Genomic DNA, 19,505 nt, shown 5'->3' with positions numbered 1-19,505 from the left:
CGAGCGTCATGGCGGCGCCCGGCCCTCTCCCCAGGACCCCTGACCTGCCCACCCTGCACGCCAAGTTACAGGCCTTGCTGCGCTTCCTCAGGGGCGCCCTGCCCATTTCCAGCGCGCATACGGTGGACTTCTACACCGAGTCGGTGTGGCGGGAGCTGGTCGACCTGCCTCCCGCGAGCGTGCTGACGGCGCTGAGGAAGGCGGCGGCGGCGGAGGAGGAGGAGGAGGAGGAGGCCGAGCCCGGCGAGGCGCTTCCCCTGAGAGAAGCTGAGGCGGCCTCAGGTGAATGGCCGGGTGCCTGGCGGGGCGCCCCCTCGTGGCACTCGGCGGAAGTGCGGCGTCCCTGGAAAAGAGGGACCGGAATTGGGAGGGTGGGCGGAGTGTCCCCGGGAGGGTGGGCGGGTTCTCGTCTTTGCTAGTGTAGTTCCACATTGTAAGGTAATCCAGAGAAACTGGGAAGAGGCGTCCCGTTCACGGAAAGATTCGACGGTTACGTTTTGAAAACATAAAACGACTATTTGACACAAAGTACAGTGTTGAAGTGAGCATGGGAGACCAGATAAGAGCTTGTTTCCTAATCAGTACGAGGAAGATTGTGTCTTGGATCAGGATGGTGATAGTAAAAGTCTTGAATTCTCGCTGGTTCATTTTAAAACTATGTACTTTGAATATCAGTCGTGTGCCATGAAGTGTTGTAGTTTGATTTCTTCAAGAAACTTATATATATATTTTTAAACCAAGTTTCTGTTATGGAAATAGACAAAGTAACTATTGGAATTGCTTCTAGGCTTTCCAGGTGTTGTCAATGTTAGTGAACTTCATCCCCCAAGCATCCTGTGAAAGCAAAGTACATTTACAGGGGATCGGGGTGTTTTTATGATAGAACTTAATAAATGTTGGTTCTTTCAGATGGTTCTTGGTTGTGGGAAAATTAGGCACTCCTTTCAGTTTGCTCTCATAATATTCTGCGTTGATAATTTGTAGGTAACCTTGTAAAACACAGGAACCATATTTGCCTTAACAACGGATGCGTTCCTTGGGTTTTTTTTTTTTCTTATTTGTTCCCACAAGTAATAATTTTAGGAGTGTTTTGTCCATTGCGGTAAAATAATATGGAAAAATATTTGGCATGTATTAAGTGCTTCATAAATATTTGTTGAATGAATGGTTCATGATGCCTTTCAAATAATAAAGACAGTACAAGGAAACGACCTTTAAGGGCAGACCAAGACTTTCATTTGTGTTTAACTTTGTCTCTACCTGATGAGATTATATTACCTTATGTGTACTAATAGCTGTATTAATTGGTGCCTGATGTATGTCCTTATAGGGCCCTCCCTCTCTGTCTCTCTCTATGTCTCTGTCTCTGTCTGTCTGTCTGTCCCCCCCCCCACCTCTGTGCATACCTGCCTGTCCTCATGTGGAAGGCCGGAGGTCAGCTTCCAGTATTATTTCTCAGGAGCTCTGCACTTACCTTTTAAGACGGGACTCACCAGTTAGCTTGCCAGTGAGCTTTAGGAACGTACCTGAAGGATTATTCTGCCTGTGACGCACCACCCTCCACCACTAGAATTATAAGCCCCCTGGCTTTTAATGTGGCTACTTAGGCCCCAGTGCTTGTAAGGCAAACATTTTACCTCCCAGCCCCTATTTTCTCTTAATCTTTATATTATATTGCAAGTTGGATTCTTTAATTTCTGATTTGTGATTTTGCAGCTTAACTTAATTTTCCAGGGATGCAGGTTTTAGTGGAAGATTTAGACTGTCAATTTTGCATCATCTGATTCCACAGAATGAGCTTTTTCATGTCCATATTCAAATCTGGTGATTTATTTTTGATTTGTTTAGTGAGTAATTACTAAGTCAGCTTTCCACCAGAATCATTGTGTAATAGTCCTAATGCATTCCTTCCTTAACTCTTCTTGTGTGTTCCTACAAGTAGTAGTGTTAAGAGAATTTTGTCTATTACTTTAGAACAAAGCCTGCTCAGTGTAGATGTTTAGTAGGTATTGGCAGATTGTAACTGAACAGCTCATTAATATCACTTGTTTGCTTTCTTAGGCTAATGATGGATGTGTGTGTGTGTGTGTGTGTGTGTGTGTGTGTGTGTGTGTTGTGTTCAATATAGAACTCCCAGTTATACAGATTCTCAGTTGCTTTCTGACCTGATTTATTGGAAGCATGACTTAGCATTTTCTCAACTAGTCCTGTCTTAGTTTGGGTGTTCTTGCTGTGAAGAGACAGCGTGGCAGCCTGCAGGCAGACATGATGCTGGAGAAGGAGCTGAGAGTTCTTCATCTGCATCCTAAGGCCACAGAAGAGACTGAGCCATTACACTTCTGAGCCATTAGGCTTCTGAGACCTCAGAGCCCACTCCCTAATGACACACCTCCTGCAATGAAGCCACACCTACTCCAACAAAGCCACACCTCCTAATAGTGCCATACCCTATGGCCAAACATTCTATGGGGGCCTTTCCTATTCAAAGTATCACAAGCTCTAAACTTGTAGGGAAATCCAGGAGTGGAACAAGATAAACAGATTTTACGTAAGGAGATCACAGACATCAGTAGTTGTATAAAACAAGGGGGGAAATGAAATATTCCTTCTAACTGAAATTTTTTTTCTCATTTCAACAGCCTAAGAGTTAAAATATACTTTCGTAGATGAGTATAAGAAAGTTCTATGCATTGAGCATTGCCCAGAGGATACTTTTGAATGTGGGGGGGGGGGGGAGGGAGGGAGAGAGGAGAGAGAGGGGAGAGAGACTGAGTTTAGTTAGGGTTGCTTGTATAAGTATGGATGTAAAGTGACTTACTAGAACAGGGGTGGCTTGCCATTGGCTATACCACTGAGGAAAATGTGTCCTCTTCTCCTCCAACCATCAACTGCCAATAGCTCCTTGGGGGATTTTTATTCTTACAACATAAAAACATGTATGTATCTCAGCTATTATGTTGCTCTCTAGTTAATTTCTCAAATTCTATAGAATAAAATTTTTATTCTTTGCCCCCTTAGAGTCAAGCTGTCCTCAGTTAAAAAGGGGTTTTTTTGGCACATGTTTGTATGCTTGTGTGGTGTGTGTGCATGTGCATATGTATGTCTTTTTGAAGGATGCACATGCATGTGTGTTAAGACCTGAGATTTATGTCCATTGTCTTCCTTGATTGCTCTCCGCGTTATATAGTGAGACAGGATCTCACGTTGAACTTGGAGCTTGCCATTTTGGCTAGTCTGACTAGCCAGCTTCTCTGAGGATTCCCTTTCTCTCCCTCCCACAAGCTGGGATTATAGGAAATGTGTTGGTTAGTTCTGTCACTTTGATACAAGCTGTACCTACTTGGGAAAAGGATACTGTAGTTGAGAAGGTACACCCATTAAACTGGCCTGTGGGTAAGTCTGTGGGGGATGTTTTCTTTATTCAGGAATTGATGTGGGAGGGCACAACCCACTGTGGGCAGTGCTACCCTCAGGCACGTAGTGGGTTATGGGTTGTATCAAGAAGGCTGATGGAGCCATTGAGAGCAAGCCAGCAAGCTGTATTTCCCCATGGTATCTGCTTCAGTTTCTGCCTCCAGGGACCTACTCTGCTAGCAGTCCTGCCTTGGTTTCCCTTGGTATTGGACTGTGAATGGGACATGTAAGCCAAATAAAGCTTTCCTTTTCCAAGTTATTTTTGGTCATGGTCTTTATCACCACAGTAGAAAGTAAAGTAAGACAGGGAGGCTACTGTACTCATTCACCTGAGTTTAGGGTCCTTAGGATTAGTTGGAAAGCATTTACCCATGGGACTTTCTCTCCAACCCTGTTCTGTGTCTTTTGATGGTCTTCATGGCATTTTAGTGGAAATTTATGCAGTCTGCCACAACTACTATTTCACAGTAGTATATATGCCTGAATTACTTTGCTTTTATGTATTCTTTCAATTTAGCAAATGCGTTTCTTAATTTGTAGCATTATATAATATACTTGTGAACAAATTAAGCTCTGTAAAGAATGGCTAAATTAAAATATTATGGTTAATTCTCCTAGTTTTACATTTAATTTCATTTCATAAGTAATGCAGTTCAATGTGAAAATGTTTTTGGAGTGGTTGACTGTATTCATGCATTCATTATGGTGTTAATATTGGCATGGTAAGGACCACATGTCAGCCCTCCTCAATATGTAATTTTTCATCCAAGAGCATGGTTTGCCTGTTTAAGTAACATATTTTTTTCATTTTATCTGCAACTATAAATTAAGCTAGAGTTATTTAGGCAAAAAAAGAAAAAGAAAAAAAAAATCCTAGCGCATAATTGGATCATGTAATTGATTCATTTTAAAAGTAACAATATGTATTGTATTTGTTTCCTTGGTACATTACAATATGATGATGGATGTATGCCAACCATATTTAGTTTTCAAAGTTTAGTAAGACAGACATAATGTTTAGCTATTAATCAACAATTAACTCCATAGTCAACTATTGCAGAAGACAAAGCCATAAAAACTTTTATTAAATTTTCATGGGATAAAATTTTCCTTTTCAGAAAAACACCCTCAGCTCATCCAACACTTAGGAAATGTGTGCTTTTTATCCAAAACAAAACTACCACGAGACTTTTGTGGTGGTGCTGAACTAATGGAGATTGAGCCATATAGTGATGGGCAGGGTTTCCTTATGAAAGACTTACAGAGTATTTGATCCCATTGTAAGCCCTGAGGTTGTGAACTGTAAAAACCTGTTTCTTGTTTGGTGTGGGCTTTCTGTTTATTGTAAACAGCTGATTATAGTGTGGCTCAGCCTTAGCACACACCTTTAATCCTAGAGGTTTCTGTACACAGGAGTTAATAAAGTTAACCATAGGTAAAGAAGTGGAGAAAGAAACCAGATGACAAGGATTAAGTAGATAGTAGTGGAGAAAAGGTTAGCTCTTTGGCTCTTAGCTTTTGGCTTTTTCCTCCTGGGCTGTCTGGTGAGCTAGCAAGCTCTTGGTCTTGAGCTTTGGCCTTAGGCTTTTGGCCTTGAGCTTTTGGCCTTGAGCTTTGGCCTTGGGCTTTTGTCCTTGAGTTTTGGCCTTGGGCTTTTGGCCTTGAGCTTTGGCCTTGAGTTTTGGCCTTGGGCTTTTGGCCTTGAGCTTTGGTCTTGAGCTTTTGGCCTTGAGCTTTGGCCTTGAGCTTTGGCTTTGAGCTTTGGCCTTGAGCTTTTGACCTTGGGTTTTCAGCCTTGAGCTTTGGCCTTGAGTTTTGTCCTTGATCTTTTCGCCTTGGACTTTGGCCTTGGGCTTTTGGCCCTGAACTTTGGCCTTGATATTTTGGCCTTAGGTTTGGCCTTGAGCTTTTAGCCTTAAGTTTTGGACTTTGTCATTTGGCCTTGAGCTTTTGGCCTTTGAGCTTTGACCTTGAGCTTTTGGCCTTGCTTTTTCCTTTGACTTGAGCTGAATAGGAGGGTCAGCTGGATGCTTTCTCTGCCTCTCTGTGCTAGGAAGCCTTCACTCCGGCATCTCGCACCTGAGTCTTTCTTGGTAAAACTGAACGATTTGGTATTTTCTTTCATTACAACAACAAAGACAGTATTACATCAGAATTGATGGCTAGCTGGACATGAATTGAAGGCTCACAGTACATGAAAGATACTATAAAGATTTTTAAATTTAATAGTGAATGAAGTGGTATTGATCAATACAGGAAGTTGGAAAAAAGAAAATGTGTCAGGAATAAGAATATTTGTAAAAATGAATAAAAATATTTTTATATCCTTGTGAAGACAATGATCAGGAAGGCATTATTATCACTATCTTTAATATTCTGGTCTGTTGGCTGTGTGATAAACAGTTTTCCCAACTCCTAAAATGAAATTATGTCTATTACCTTAGTACATATTTGTATCTTATACTGTATTCTGTATGTTCTAAGTCACTGTCTCACCCTAAGATTGCAAGCATTCAGGCTGAAATGAGATTTTATGCTTCCCTAACAGGCTGAGTGGTGCCATTGAAGTCCTTGTAGTGGCCTCAGTGATTACCACTACTACGGAGGCTTAGGAGAATTCCGTAGTTGATGATGCTACAATAGTAAGTGTGTTGAAATATGCTGTCATTCATGCATGCATGCATCCATCCATCACCCATTCATTCATTCTGTGTGCAAAGTACTTTTGCTTTACAACTGGATGTGGAACAGTAATAATACTTGGTTTCTAGTATATACCACAGAATCTTATACAGATATTTTATTCCTTTTCAGAGACATTAATTATTTCATATATCCAAATTACATTTTAATTTCTGGAACCAACATCACTTCTAGTGGAGAGGGAGATATTAAGAGGAGTAAAGAGAGTAGTTACAAAACTAAGCAAGTGTATAATATCTTAATATACCACTATAGATTGATGTCTGCCAAAGAGGGTGCAAGACCCGATTCTGACAGTCAGCTCCATTAATATCCACTGTTATTTTATTGGCTGTGGCATGCCAATGGAACATTGGGATTAAGAACAAAGTGCAAAGTTAGACTGCCCTGACACTTCTCCCCGTGCACAGTTGAATCATATACAGCCTTGTTAAGTTGTAGATTTTTTCCTCTGCAAATGAGATACGAGCAAGGATTAACTTGCTCACAGGACAGGTGAATGTGGAACATCGTGCCTGGCCTGTGGTATTCAGCACGCTGCCTCTCAGCAGGGGGCCAGGGACGTATTGGGAAGCCTGAGAAAGCATATTTCCTTAGAGTCTTACAGGATGCTCAAGGTCCATAAGAGGTAAGTAGTTCTGATACTTACTAGTTATGAACATACATCTGTTGGTTTATTTCTAATTCTAAAACTGCATTTTTGTTTGAAGACTCTTATATTCTGTGTGTTAGGCTTTTTTGTTTTCCTGTGTACATTGGTATCTGGTAGAAAAATTAGAAGCAGGTTAGATATATCTTGGTATCAGTGTTTATCAAAAATGACTTCTCCTGCCTCCTTTCCATTTTATTTTCAATGTTACTATTTTAGATCTTATTTTATTTATTGTTGTGTGTATATGAAATATTCACGATTTGTTAGTGTGGGTGCCTGCATGGCATACTTTGGTGGGTCTGTGGAGGTCAGAGAACAACTTGCCCAGGTCAGTTTTAGCCTTTCAGCTCATGGGTCCCGAGGGAATACTGGTGGTGCCCTCCCCCACTGAGCCAGTACAGGCTCTCCAGCTGGTCTGGTTTGCATACTGTTTTGTAGCCTCCCTTACAAGAATCTGTGGTGGGATAGCGCTCTGGGTTGCTTAGACAAAACCAGTGAAGCAGACACTGAAGGAAAATCCAGAACTTCCAGGAGAGGGAGTTGCAGGCTAAACAATCAAGCCACAGAACATTCAGGTGCAGCAGGCAGCAGATTTTAGAAATGCAATTTTCCAAGAAGTAACTAAAGCTCAGCAGCGCTGCGGCCAGCTGCCAGTCCCAAACTGATTATCCAGACACCCAGCCTCCAAGACAGGGGTGCTGCGAGGGGCTAAGCTTTGCCATTGCCCTGCGACCTTCTCACATGCTAGGTTACAGAAGTAAAGATCACTGCCCTCTGGTTCTCTATGAATCTCTAAAAGCAGCAAAATGTGGCTGTTACAGACTGAATCAGTCAATGAAAAAAAAATTGCCTCAGCTGTACTTCTGTGATTAAAAAAAAACGTCTAATTGTCAAACTCTGGACCTAGCAAGCAAACTAGTTTTAACTATAGATATAAACTATGAGATTGAATCAGAATATATAATCCTTTAAAAGTTCACTCTTGTTGAAAATAAGATGCCATTTTAACTTAGGCCTCCAGTACCTCAAATTTCTGGGGTGCTCGAAATTAAAAGCAAATTAATACCATTTAGTTCAAGTCGAATTGGAAATTTTTTCAAGACTTTTCAGTATGATATCTAAGTTCTTTCAAACATTTACTTTTCCAACAAAAACATAACGTTTTTTTCTGTTGGCGACATGCCCTATAACTGTCGATTGGAATGGCTCCTCTGCCCACTACAGTTTAACACTCTCATTGTATCACACTCTAAGAAACTGCTCCCCTGGAACCGGTGGACATTGAGGCTGCTCTTAAACCTGAAAGTCTCACTTCATAGTTGACTGAGTCTCCACACCCCACCCCCTCCGGATCATGTCTAAATATTTTGATGTAGATTTTATTACTCTTGGCTGCATCAGTAAATTCAGCTTGTAAAATGTCCCAAAATCTATATTAAATAAATTCACCATAGTAACCTTGTGGTTTAATTGATTCAAAAGTTGAAGTCACACATCTCTGCTGTTTTCTTTTTGATAATAAATTTAGTACACATTATGCCACCGGCTTAAGAGATACTAGTTTTAAAAAGAAAGCACACACACACGCGCGCGCATGCGCGCACACGCAGAAGCATATAGTTCTATTTAGAATTTGAAAATATCAGTTCCATTGTTTTCAAGTTTTGTCAGAAAGCAAGTTTTCTTTGTGTTTAAATAGATTTTTAATAGAAAAGATGTCATGACATACAATGTGACGTTATTTGGTTTTGGTGAGCCACTGTTGTTTCCTAGATGGTATGCTTCCTGAAGGTGAGCGCTTAGAGCGAACCTGCTTACCACTTGTGAGCTTGATTTTATTTTGTTACTCCGTGATTTAGCTTTTAAAATCCTTTTTTCTTAATGAATGGGCTTCCTTGGACTGCTTTACCCATTAAGATTTTATGAGCTGCTATGAACACACTGGGATGAGAAGATTAAACCTTAGAAACAAATTGACAACCCTTAACAACGGCACAGAAGAGTAAGACTGCAACACTGCTCAACGGGAGCAAGGAATAACAGCATTGCAAAGACTGGCACCATAAAATGTACAATTTTAGGTCAGAAAAAACAGTTTATAAATTACATATATTACTCTTCTGAGTTAAAACTAATGCTGTTGTTACTCCTGGAAAACACAAAGACCAAATTTTAATTTGATTTTAAAAGACACAATTGGAGAAAACACTAAAACCAGAGTTTGAAGTGAGGACAGCTTAAATAACAAGTGCAAAGGAGCTGTTAGGAATAGTGCCAAGATTGAAAGTTAAAATATTTGAAGTTGCTGTAAAATCCTAATTGTTCATGTGCTGTTTTAAAATCTCAAACAGTTTCTATATTGACTATTATAAACTTTCCTTTGTATTGGATTTATTTTAGGTTTTATTGATCTCCCCAAAATATTTTGTGAAACTTCTCAGAAGCTATTGAGTGCGGAAGACTTTGCTTTAGCTGCAAAACACTATTCTGTGCAAAACTTGGAACTGTGTACTCCTTTTGAGCAGTTGCTTACAGCTCTCCGAGGAGATACAGAACAGACAACTGGTATGCGTGATTGTAATGTATTCTTATGCTTTTTAGGTACTTTAAAGCGGTATATAGCTCATATTTGTATGTCTGTCCATTATAGTCTTATTTTTTAGTTTTTTGTTGGACATTATCAGCCCTGATTAGTTAATTTATACTGAGAAGAACAGATTCTCTTATCCCACATTAAGAACACACGCAGGTCTCTGCGCTTTTCCCTTTGTTCGCCCCTGAGTGTCTTTACCACAGTTGGTTTCAGACTCTTGCACACATATTGTATTGTGGTACTGCAGATGGCAAAAATCTTTGTATTAACTTTTATTGCAGTAGCATAATGGTATCTATGGCTGGTTCTTTGGGACGAATATGAGGAACTTGGAGGATGGTGGCTGGGGAAGCAGGAAATGTAGGTATCAGAAAGTGGGGATGGCACAAATTAAAACTAGTGGCAGAATAGATTAAAACTCATATTCATAGTTCTGCACAATGTCAGTAGACACCCCATTTAAAGGTAGGGATCAGGAGGCTGTGGTTTTAAAACCTGGTCATGATCCATGCTGAGGAACCAGCTTTAGCAGTAAAGGTAGTGGGTTAAGTAATAATTACATCAATGAAAAAACGATGACTACGTGACCTTTGCAGTGTCCTAAAGTCTTTATTTTCTGTTATTTCATTTGGCCCTCATTATTTCTCCAGCTTTTTTTGTTGTTTTAGAAAGCTATAAATTTATAGAAATATTGCTTGAATATTACTGTGAATCCTAGACACGACTGGCCTGTTTTTGCCATGTTAAAAATCCTCTCTATTTGCTATAAGCATGCCACACACATACGTTTTAAAAATCTGAGTCCTTTGCCCATCAATCACAAATACCATATTACCTGCAAGTATTTTAGCACACGCACCTAAGAACTAGGCTATATTCCTACTTATCCTGAGGCATGTTGGGTCATTCGAGACTTTTAACTTTGCTTTACTAGCATTGTCTAATAAGCAGGCTATATTCAAATTTGTTTTAGTGTTGCACAAATTACTTATAGCTTCTTTTTTCTTTAGATTTATTTTATGTGTATGAATGTTTTGCTTGTATGTGTTTCTGTGTGTACAATTATTTGCCTTGTGGGTGTCAGGGAATTGGCCCAGTGTCCTCCGTGATACCAACACCTACTCTTAACTGCTGAGTCATCTCTTTTTCTTAGGATAGTTGTCCGTCCAGGCTCATGCGTGATATTTAGATGTTATGTTTAAATCCCTTCCATCTTCTTGTTTATCCTGAAACTGGTAACTTGACACATATAGGAAGGTTTGTTTGATTCCCTCCTCCCACCCATGATTAAGTCCAGTTTTACAGTGTTAACAAGAAGTGTAATTAAAGGATTGCTTTTACCTGCACGTCTCTAAGAGGCATATGTACTTTTGTCCTGTTACTAGTGATTAGTGTTTGGAGGCAAAAGTGGATCCACAGAAGCTCTTCTCACCCTTATAGTATGATTTTTCATTATTAATTTTTTTTATTTTGTCTCTAAGTATTTTAATCAAAATTCTTTAAGCATGTTTGCAGCAAATTATATAGGACTTTGAAAAATTGTGGCTGGGGTAAAGGCATTCTAACTGGCCATACTGAGTGAACCTCTCGTTTAGGATGCTCTGGCTAGCCTTCCATCTGCCTTCTAAAAGTTAAGTACTATGTATTGAGTATCAAGGTAAACAAGAATAGCATATATGATAGCAAGATCTAGGTGGGTGTGGTCTTATACCAATAATAGAATGTTGACATCACAGTGTAGAGATACAAGCTAGTAACAGCTGTCCATGGAGGGCATTTCCTCTCCATCCCAGACATGTCTGTTTTCTAGCCTGATATCTATCATCAGAATGCCATTGTATAACAACCATCTACTCCTGGAAACACTTTACTACTAAATGTTTACATTTTCCCCTTGAAGAAAGAAAAGGTTCAGCCTGCATAGGCATGTCACGTGTGAGCACTGCCATGCCGTAGTAGATTGATTTTTAGCCCAGCCCTACATTTCACCTTACCACTACCCAATTCCCACATATCCGATGATGTTGACCACCTTGTTCTGTGTGCTTTATGTTCCAGAACATACAGTGTGTACTCTGAAGTGCTGTGGTGTAAAATGTTTCGTAATATGTTGCTATGCACTGTATAATAGCAACTAGCTACCTGTGGGTGGTAAAACTTCAAATGTGGCTAGCATAGCTTGGAAGCTTAATTTGCTTTTCAACTTCGGTAATTTTAAGTGTGAGTGTAAATAATCCCATAAGCAAATAATGACACAGTGGATATGTACATATCTACTGTGCTGGACAATACAGTTAACAAAATTTGCCTACTCTTGTAGTGGGCACTGTTTTTCTTATTGATATACAGAGTTGGTTTTATTTTCATATGTGTGTGTGTATTAGACTGTCTACTTCCAGTTCGTTGCTTGCTTACTCTTTATTCTGTTAAAGCTGTTCTTTGATGAAACAGGGTTTTTTTTTGTACAGTTTTGTCACTTCTAGTTAGCTATTTGTTATATCAAGGAATGATTTTAATAATCTGTGGATTTTTAATTAATAGTTCAGCCTGTATCATAACTGTTAAGCTAATTAAATCACGCAGATATCACAATAGAATTTATGCTGATTTAATATTTAATTTAAAAGTAGTGTATATCAGGTGACACAACTCATTAAAATTCTCTTTAATAGCTGCATTTTAATTTTCTGTGTTTTTGTTCAGGTGAAAATGTGAAGGCAACTGAGTTTATGAATACAAAAAAATCTCATGAGGTTCAGGCAATGTCAGAGTTAATTTGCAGTATTGCTGATTACTGTGGCTTAAAGCAGGTAAGAGACTTTCTAGGCTGTTGGTCCTCTTTTAAACTTTACTTTCGGTGTTAATTTTACCTGCCAAGTAGATCTCATACAGTACTTAAGTCTTCATTGAAAGATCTGCCACTGAGCTACACCAAACTAGAATAAGCAAAAGCCTATTTATTGCATAGTGTTTTTCATAGCTGTATCCATTTGTGTTTATTTTGTATTTATATGAAATACTATGTATACCAGTATTGGGGTTTGAATATGAGAAGCCATCCATAGGCCCATGTATCTGAACTCTCGGTCCTGGATTGGTGGTGCCGTTTTGAAGGTTATGGAACTTTTTTAGGATGTGGAGCCTTGCCAGGGGAAATATGTCTCTGGGAATGGGCTTGAGGTTTGCTGTATGGCCTCACTTCCTGTTCTCTCTCTTACCCTGCTTCCTGTGAGTGAATGAAATATGAGCTCGCTGCTTCTTGATTACCAGTCAGCACACCCGCCCTGGGGCTCCTGCTGCCACACCTCCCTGCCACTAGAGTTTATAGCCTCTGAAAGTGTAAGCCCAGATACAGGCATTGTCCCCAAAGTCTCTTTTCGTGAGAATATTTTACCACAGCCACAGAAAAGTAACTAATACAAGAATTACCAGGACTGTATCAGGAGTAGGGTCATTACTGTGGTAACCCTTGCCCTGGAGCTTTTGTGCCTATGTGGGCTTCAAGCAGAAGACATGGCTCAGATTAGAGGTGCGTCTTCTACCTCAGAAGATCTGTATTAAAGATCTATCTTCCTACCTCAAAGATCTCAATTAGAAATGGATCATCCCACTTCAGATTAAGCAAAAATGCCTCACTGAGGTGCCTCCCCATTTTGGGGTATTAATTTCAGATGCAGACATGTTGACAATCAAGATTAGCCATCACCGGTCCCTAGAGGGCAGGACTCTGTACACCTTAAACTCAAACTTGTGAAAGGAAAGAGTCAAAGTGGCTCCCTACTCATGGAAGACAAATACCTAGGAATGCCGCCATCTTCAGCATACAGAAGCTATTGAGACCGTTGTCCAAATGGGGCGGGCCCCACCCTAAGCTGACATTTGAATTTGACCGTGTTGTCCATATGGTACTGGTTTTGGAGACATTAGAGATGCAAGACTGAGGGGGTCATGTTTTCTTCCTGCATGATTCAGAGAGCCATTGAGACCTAGCACCACGTGGCACAGTCAAAGTCCTGTGAGGAAATTGAAAGAGGCCATTGTGAAGGTGAGGCCTGGTTTACGCTGGACACCCTGATGTGTTGGAATGTCAGAGCCATGGGAAGTCGGCCAAGGAAGGGCTCCATACAGGGACTGGAGTCAGTCTAAGAGAGATGTACGTTGAGGGCAGCAAAGTTGGAGGAGTGGAGCTACCTAAGCCCTTCTACCCTGCAGCCCAGATGCTGGACATGGAGCTACAAAGTTTAGTGTTTCCCCCTGATGTCTTTCAGTGTGGCTTTGGTCCGGTCTTTGGTCACTATGTCCCCATCCTCCTTTTTGAGTGACAGTGTATACTGTGTATTGGAAGTGTGCAATTTAAATCACCCCTACTCATCCTCCCAACGTTGTGTCCTCTTTTTCTTTATTACCCTAGTACAGTTGGTGTTGCCCATGCATTCATGGATGTAGAGTTATCCACTGGAGCATGGTTAACCTGCTTGGGCCACGCCCTTAAAGACAACTGACTCTCCCTTCCCTGTCTACCATCAGTTGTCAGTAGCCCCTCAGCTAGGGGTGGAGGCTTCTTAGCCCCCTCCCTACTCCATTCAGCTATGTTTTTTTAAGTGTATAGAGGCTGGCAAGATGATGCAGCAGAGATAGCACTTACCCCCAAGCCTGACAACCTGAGTTTAACCTCTGGGTGGAAGGAGATACAAGGAATCATACACATAATATTAAATAAAAACAAAAAATTTGAAATATATATCTTTTTTTCTAAACTTAAACTGTATTTTTGAATATTATGTTTTATTTTTAATGGAAAATATTTAACTTTGTTTTGTTGTTCATGCATTTGTGTCCCATGTACAAAATTTTTCCCTATCCCTATATCACAAAGGTTATTTTTCATGCTTTCTTCCAAAGTATATTTTTTTTACTATTACATTTAGACCTGTGATCCATTTTTAATATTTGTTTCCTATGTGACAGGCATAGTTTATTTTCTCCCACTTCGCTACTTAGTTATCACAGTATTATTTATTGAAAGAATATTTTATCCTTGGACAGTCTGTCTAAAACTTGCTGATGATTTAAATATAGGTCTATTTCTAGAATCTTTCCCCCCTGACTTGTCTGTTCTCTCAGCACTATTAAACTGTTTTGATCACTGTTTATGTTAATTCTTTTTTGCATGTGTATTTGTGTGTGGTATGCTTCCATGTGTGTATGCATATTCACACGTGCATGTGTGATGTCCATATGGGTGTGCACTTGTGGCAGCTCAAAGCCCACATTAGGTTGATGTACCTTGATGATACTCCACTTTATTGATTGAAGCATTGTTTCTTGTTGAACCTTGCCAAGTCAGATTGCTGGAAGGATCCTATCTCTGCTTCCTGGTACTTGGAGAACAGATGGCTCTCATGCCCGCTGTGGCAGTCCAAATCTGGGTCCGCATGCTTGCAAGACCAAGCTCTGTATCCACTGAGCCTTCTCCATAGCCCATTATGTTAAGTATTGAACTAGTAATAGCTTGTCATTATTCTTCCCAGAAATTGTTTTTGTTATTCTTAGGTGGTTTGCATTCCCATATGTGCTGGAGTGTATGCTTTTCAGTGGCTTTAGAAAGCCTCCATGTTTTGATTAGGATTGTGTTGATCTGTGTGACAGTTTAAAGAGAAGACTTGCTGGGCAGTTGTGGCGCACGCTTTCAATCCCAGCACTTAGGAGGCAGACGCAGTTGGATTGCTGTGAGTTCGAGGCCAGCCTGATCTACAAAGTGAGTCTAGGACAGTCAAGGCTACACAGAGAAACCCTGTCTCGAAAAACCAAAATAAGATAAAATAAAATAAAAAGAAGACTTGCCATCTTAGTATTGAGGTTATAAGTTCAGGACATGAGCTCTCTCTGCTTAACCTTTCAGGTTTTTTGTGACATTTTATAGTTTTCAGTGTGTGGGACATCCACTCTTTGTTAAACTTATTACTAGGAATTTTTATGTTGTCTTGTTTTAAAACTTTTCATAATGCTCATTGCTACTGTGTTGTATATGTTCTGATGGATCATTGTTAATTTCTATTTACTTTGTGCCTTGGCACATTGCTTAGTAGAACATTTGTTGACTTTAAATACATTCTTTGAAATTTTCTAAGGAGACAATCATGCCATGTATTATAAAAACATGATTTCTTTCTCACTTCCAATATTACGTCCATTCCCCAGTTGTCCTTTGACTTAACTGTACTAGCTGGAACTGGAAAATGCTGAATAAAAATGATCAGGGATTAATTTTTAATATAAGTCAAAACATTCAAATAACAAATACAACAAATTATATAAATGATCTATTCGTTTGTTTACTCATCTTAATAAACTATCTGGAATGTGTTTACTACCAACTGATTAAAATCTTGAATTCATTCTTTTTTGTTTTCTTCAGATAATTGACGTGGGTTCTGGAAAAGGCTACCTAAGCTCCTTTTTGTCCTTAAAGTATGGCTTAAATGTTTATGGCATCGATTCCTCAAATACTAATACTCATGGAGCTAAGGAGAGAAACAGGAAGCTGAAGAAACATTGGAACCTGTACCAGCCTCAGTCAAGACTAGATGCCAATGGACTGACATTAAAAATGCCAAAAGAAATGAGAGTGCAGAAGGAAGGAAAGTGTAGGGGAGACTTGGAGAGTGTGCCGAAGAACAGTCTTGTGAAACAACAGATGTCTGCTGAGGTCTTGCCAGATTTTTCAGAGGCTGCAGTTTCAGTCATCAGAAAACAGCAAGGAAATCTACATGTTGAGCCACCTGAAGAAGAAAATTTGTGTTTTGAAAATGGCTTTCCTCTCATAGAGTTTTTGCCTATTGATGCCATTGAACCTACGTCATCACAGGTGTACAACACAGAAATGTCTGAAGTGAGGAGAGAGAGAAGAAATGTGACATCCAAACCAAGTGACTCAAGTATATATTCACCACTAACGTCTTTTATCACTGCTGATTCAGAATTGCATGACATTATTAAAGATCTGGAGGTGATTCTACTTTTGAATTCTTTAGTTTGCAAAATGCTGTTGACATAGAATGTAATTTGAATAGCTTGTTACTGGACTCCTATGATTTTATTTAGCACATTAATTCTAAAGACCAAGAATAAAATCCTAAGCTGGCTTTCATTGTGTCCACAACTGTCAAAATTTAATAAGGAATACTATAGAATACCAAACCCTCTACTCATTCCACTTCTGAATAGAAGAGCTAGCACAAATGCTAGTCAGTAAGCCAAATTATCCTGTCCATAATTTAGAGATTGTTAAAGTTCTAATTCAAGAAATGTCTTAAGTGTTTTCATAATTTTTATTGGTTTGAATTGGCACTTATAGTAATTACAGATGTTCATGGAGTGTATCATGGTGTTTTTATCCACACACACTTGATGATTGAATCAGGACAGTGAGAACAGAGAAAGAGGTAATTAGCATAAGATTTTTTGACAAACAATTTCCTAGAGCAAGAGGAGCCTATGACTATCCTTTAAGGCTTTAATGTTTTCTAAGTTGTCAAGTTAATATCATTGAAAGACAATACTTATCAAATTCACTATTATATATTAAAACAGCATTATACAGAAGCTTCTAGAGGTTATTTAGCATAACTCCTTTAGAAGACAAATGTCTTTTGAGGTTACTATTATTCTATCTTTATTAGTTTTAAAAAACTTCCTTAAAGAAATGGCAAAACAAAGATACTGAAATTCTTTAGACATTTGAATCTTTGTAGATTTTAAAAAAGATTTTATACTTATTTTTAAATTATGTATATGTTTGTATCTCTGGGTGGGTTTGTGCTTGTGAGTGCAGAAGAGAGGGGAGATGCCATGGATGTAGTTCTGGAAGGATAAGGCACCCAACCTGAGTGCTAGGAACCAAACTTCAATTCTTTGCAAGAGTAATCCATGCTCTTAACCACTGAGCTATGTCTCCAGTGCCAACCCTCCAACTCCCCCTCGGCTGCCAGGTACTTATAAAAGGTACCAATTGAATGAAACCTTAGTCCTCGTGCATTTAAAAGTAGTAATTAGGTTATCCCTAATAGTTTTTTAGAGTTAAAATTTTAGTTTATTTTTTCACTTAAGGTTTTCAAAATATTATTGCAATTATACTGTTAGAACTGTGTGCAAGCTGAGCATGGTGGCGCATACCTGTCCGTAGCATAACAAGTGAGCAGAGGATCCTGAATTCAAGGACAGCCTGGACTACACAGGGAGACAATATTGTAAGGAATCTATAACAAACTGAAAAGTTAAACACATTTGCAAAATCACATTTTTAACAAAGTAGACTCTAAACCTAGCTGTTTCTCAAGTTTATGTTCTTAGTGATGTTGATATATTTCATTTGTATAATTAGACTTACTGATAATTAACGAGTGCTTTAATAGTTCATAAGCACAAAGTCATCAGTATTTAATTTTGTTTTGTTTTGTTTTGAAAGTGTCTTGCTTTATGAGCCTGGCTAGCCTATAATGCATTATGTAGCCCAGACTAGCCTCGAAGTCATGGCAATCCTCATAGGTCAGTATCCTAAGTGCTGGGACTATAGTCGTGTTACTACCATGTCTGTCTTTATTCATACCGTTAAAAGTAATTATAATTTCTATCTAAGAATTGAGCTGTTAAATGAGTAATTCTTTACATAGCATTTGGGGGATATGACAGAGCCGTGTGTGTGTGTGTGTGTGTGTGTGTGTGTGTGTGTGTGTGTGTGTGGTATTGTTGGTTAAACACCTCAAAAATTGCTACAGCTCTATTCAAATCATAAATCTAATAATGTAGCCCATGGGATATCCATGTTTAAGGATATCTTCTTACAAACTCAAAAGCTAAGATAACTTCCCTGAAAGGCTTTGGCTCCAAGTAACAAATGTATATGGAGACATTTTCTACATAAAAGTTCTCTTTTGCTCCTGATTAATTCAATTTTATGATTCATGTTAAACAAAGCAATAATAAATTAAACTTAAGTATAATTGGTACATTGACAAAACTCTGTGCGTACATACATTTTGTACTCAATTAATTGTGAGTACATTTAAATTCAGATTTCAATAATTGGAAAAATTTCATAAGACAATTTGTGTATAAAAGTCATGTTAGAAAATTGAGACCAAAACTATTTATCTTGATTTTTATTTTTAAAGATTTGGACAGTGGATAAACTAAGTAAACATGTTGGCATTTTGTTCAAAATGGTAGCTGTGTCTCATTTCTGTTTCTTGTAACCATGTTTTACAAGGTAGGTAGCCTGAAGAAGTTCAGTCAGTAAAAGAAATTTGGCTAATGCAGTCGTAGTATCATACACCATCTCAAATCTCAGGTTTACTGGAGCAGCTGCATTTCTGATCTAACCAACCTTAACCTTTAATTTACAGTATCTGTTAAGCAGACATTAGTTGTAAAAGAAAGGAGAGAAAATACAAATGAAGAAATTAAAAGAACAAACAAAAACACTACAGAAGCTGTAGCAAAGTATAGCCATTTTGCCTAAAAGGAACAATTGTTCATTTTGAGTATAAAATGAGTAATACTTTTTAGGTAGAATTGATCATTTAAAAGGTTCACATAATTGAAAAGACACTTAATACCATCACCTGTAGTTTTTAACTCCACTTATCCCCCCTTGTCTCTAAAGGACTGTTTAATGGTGGGTCTTCACACTTGTGGTGATCTTGCACCAAATACTCTGCGGATATTTGCATCCAAGTCTGAGGTCAAGGGGGTTTGCAGTGTGGGTTGTTGCTACCATCTCTTGTCTGAGGAATTTGAAAACCAGCATAAAGGTAATAAGCATTCTATGTATTTGTAATTTTTATTCAGTTATTGTAGGTATTTTCTATTTCTCTTTTGGCCATTATTGTGTCTTGATTGTTTTGTTATGTTTATGAGAAAGGATCTCACTGTATAGTCTTGGTGTCCTGAAGCTACCTGTAAAGACCTACAGAGATCCATCTGCTTCTCCCTCCTGAGTTCTGGGATTAGAGCAGTGGTTCTCAGCCTTCCTAATGCTACCTAATACAACCCTTTAATACAGTTCCTCATGTTGTGGTGATCCTCCCCCCCTAAACCCCCAACCATAAAATTATATTCATTGCTGCTTCATGATTACAATTT

At 38.9% G+C, this 19,505-nt stretch overlaps 1 protein-coding gene and 1 long non-coding RNA gene across 4 annotated transcripts in view; one reads left to right on the top strand and one right to left on the bottom strand.

The window, feature by feature from the left end:
- Positions 1-8: 8 nt before the first annotated feature.
- METTL25 (methyltransferase like 25) overlaps positions 9-19,505 on the top strand; it is a gene marked incomplete at its 5' end in the record, with an annotated part of 75,618 nt that continues 56,121 nt past the window's right edge. The window contains 7 exons of one of the 3 annotated variants that reach the window (XM_084794420.1): positions 413-541; positions 5,963-6,056; positions 6,608-6,745; positions 9,170-9,334; positions 12,066-12,172; positions 15,781-16,371; positions 19,027-19,174. In XM_084794420.1, coding sequence (XP_084650546.1) covers positions 12,092-12,172; positions 15,781-16,371; positions 19,027-19,174 — 820 coding nt within the window. Of the gene's footprint in view, positions 283-412; positions 542-5,962; positions 6,057-6,607; positions 6,746-9,169; positions 9,335-12,065; positions 12,173-15,780; positions 16,372-19,026; positions 19,175-19,505 lie in introns of those variants that run through there. The other 2 variants (XM_084794419.1, XM_084794418.1) reach the window with 2 other exon arrangements.
- LOC311604460 lies at positions 2,810-5,955 on the bottom strand. Its single transcript, XR_014781505.1, has 3 exons — positions 5,384-5,955; positions 5,195-5,314; positions 2,810-5,141 (listed from the first exon to the last, which is right to left on the bottom strand). It is a non-coding gene; the product is annotated as an uncharacterized lncRNA (long non-coding RNA).

This window comes from Acomys minous, assembly GCF_964271855.1.
Source record: "Acomys minous genome assembly, chromosome: 9".
Classification (NCBI taxonomy): Eukaryota; Metazoa; Chordata; class Mammalia; order Rodentia; family Muridae; genus Acomys; species Acomys minous.
The sequence above is the reverse complement of the archived record's forward strand: the minus strand, read 5'-3'. Positions and strand labels throughout refer to the sequence as shown.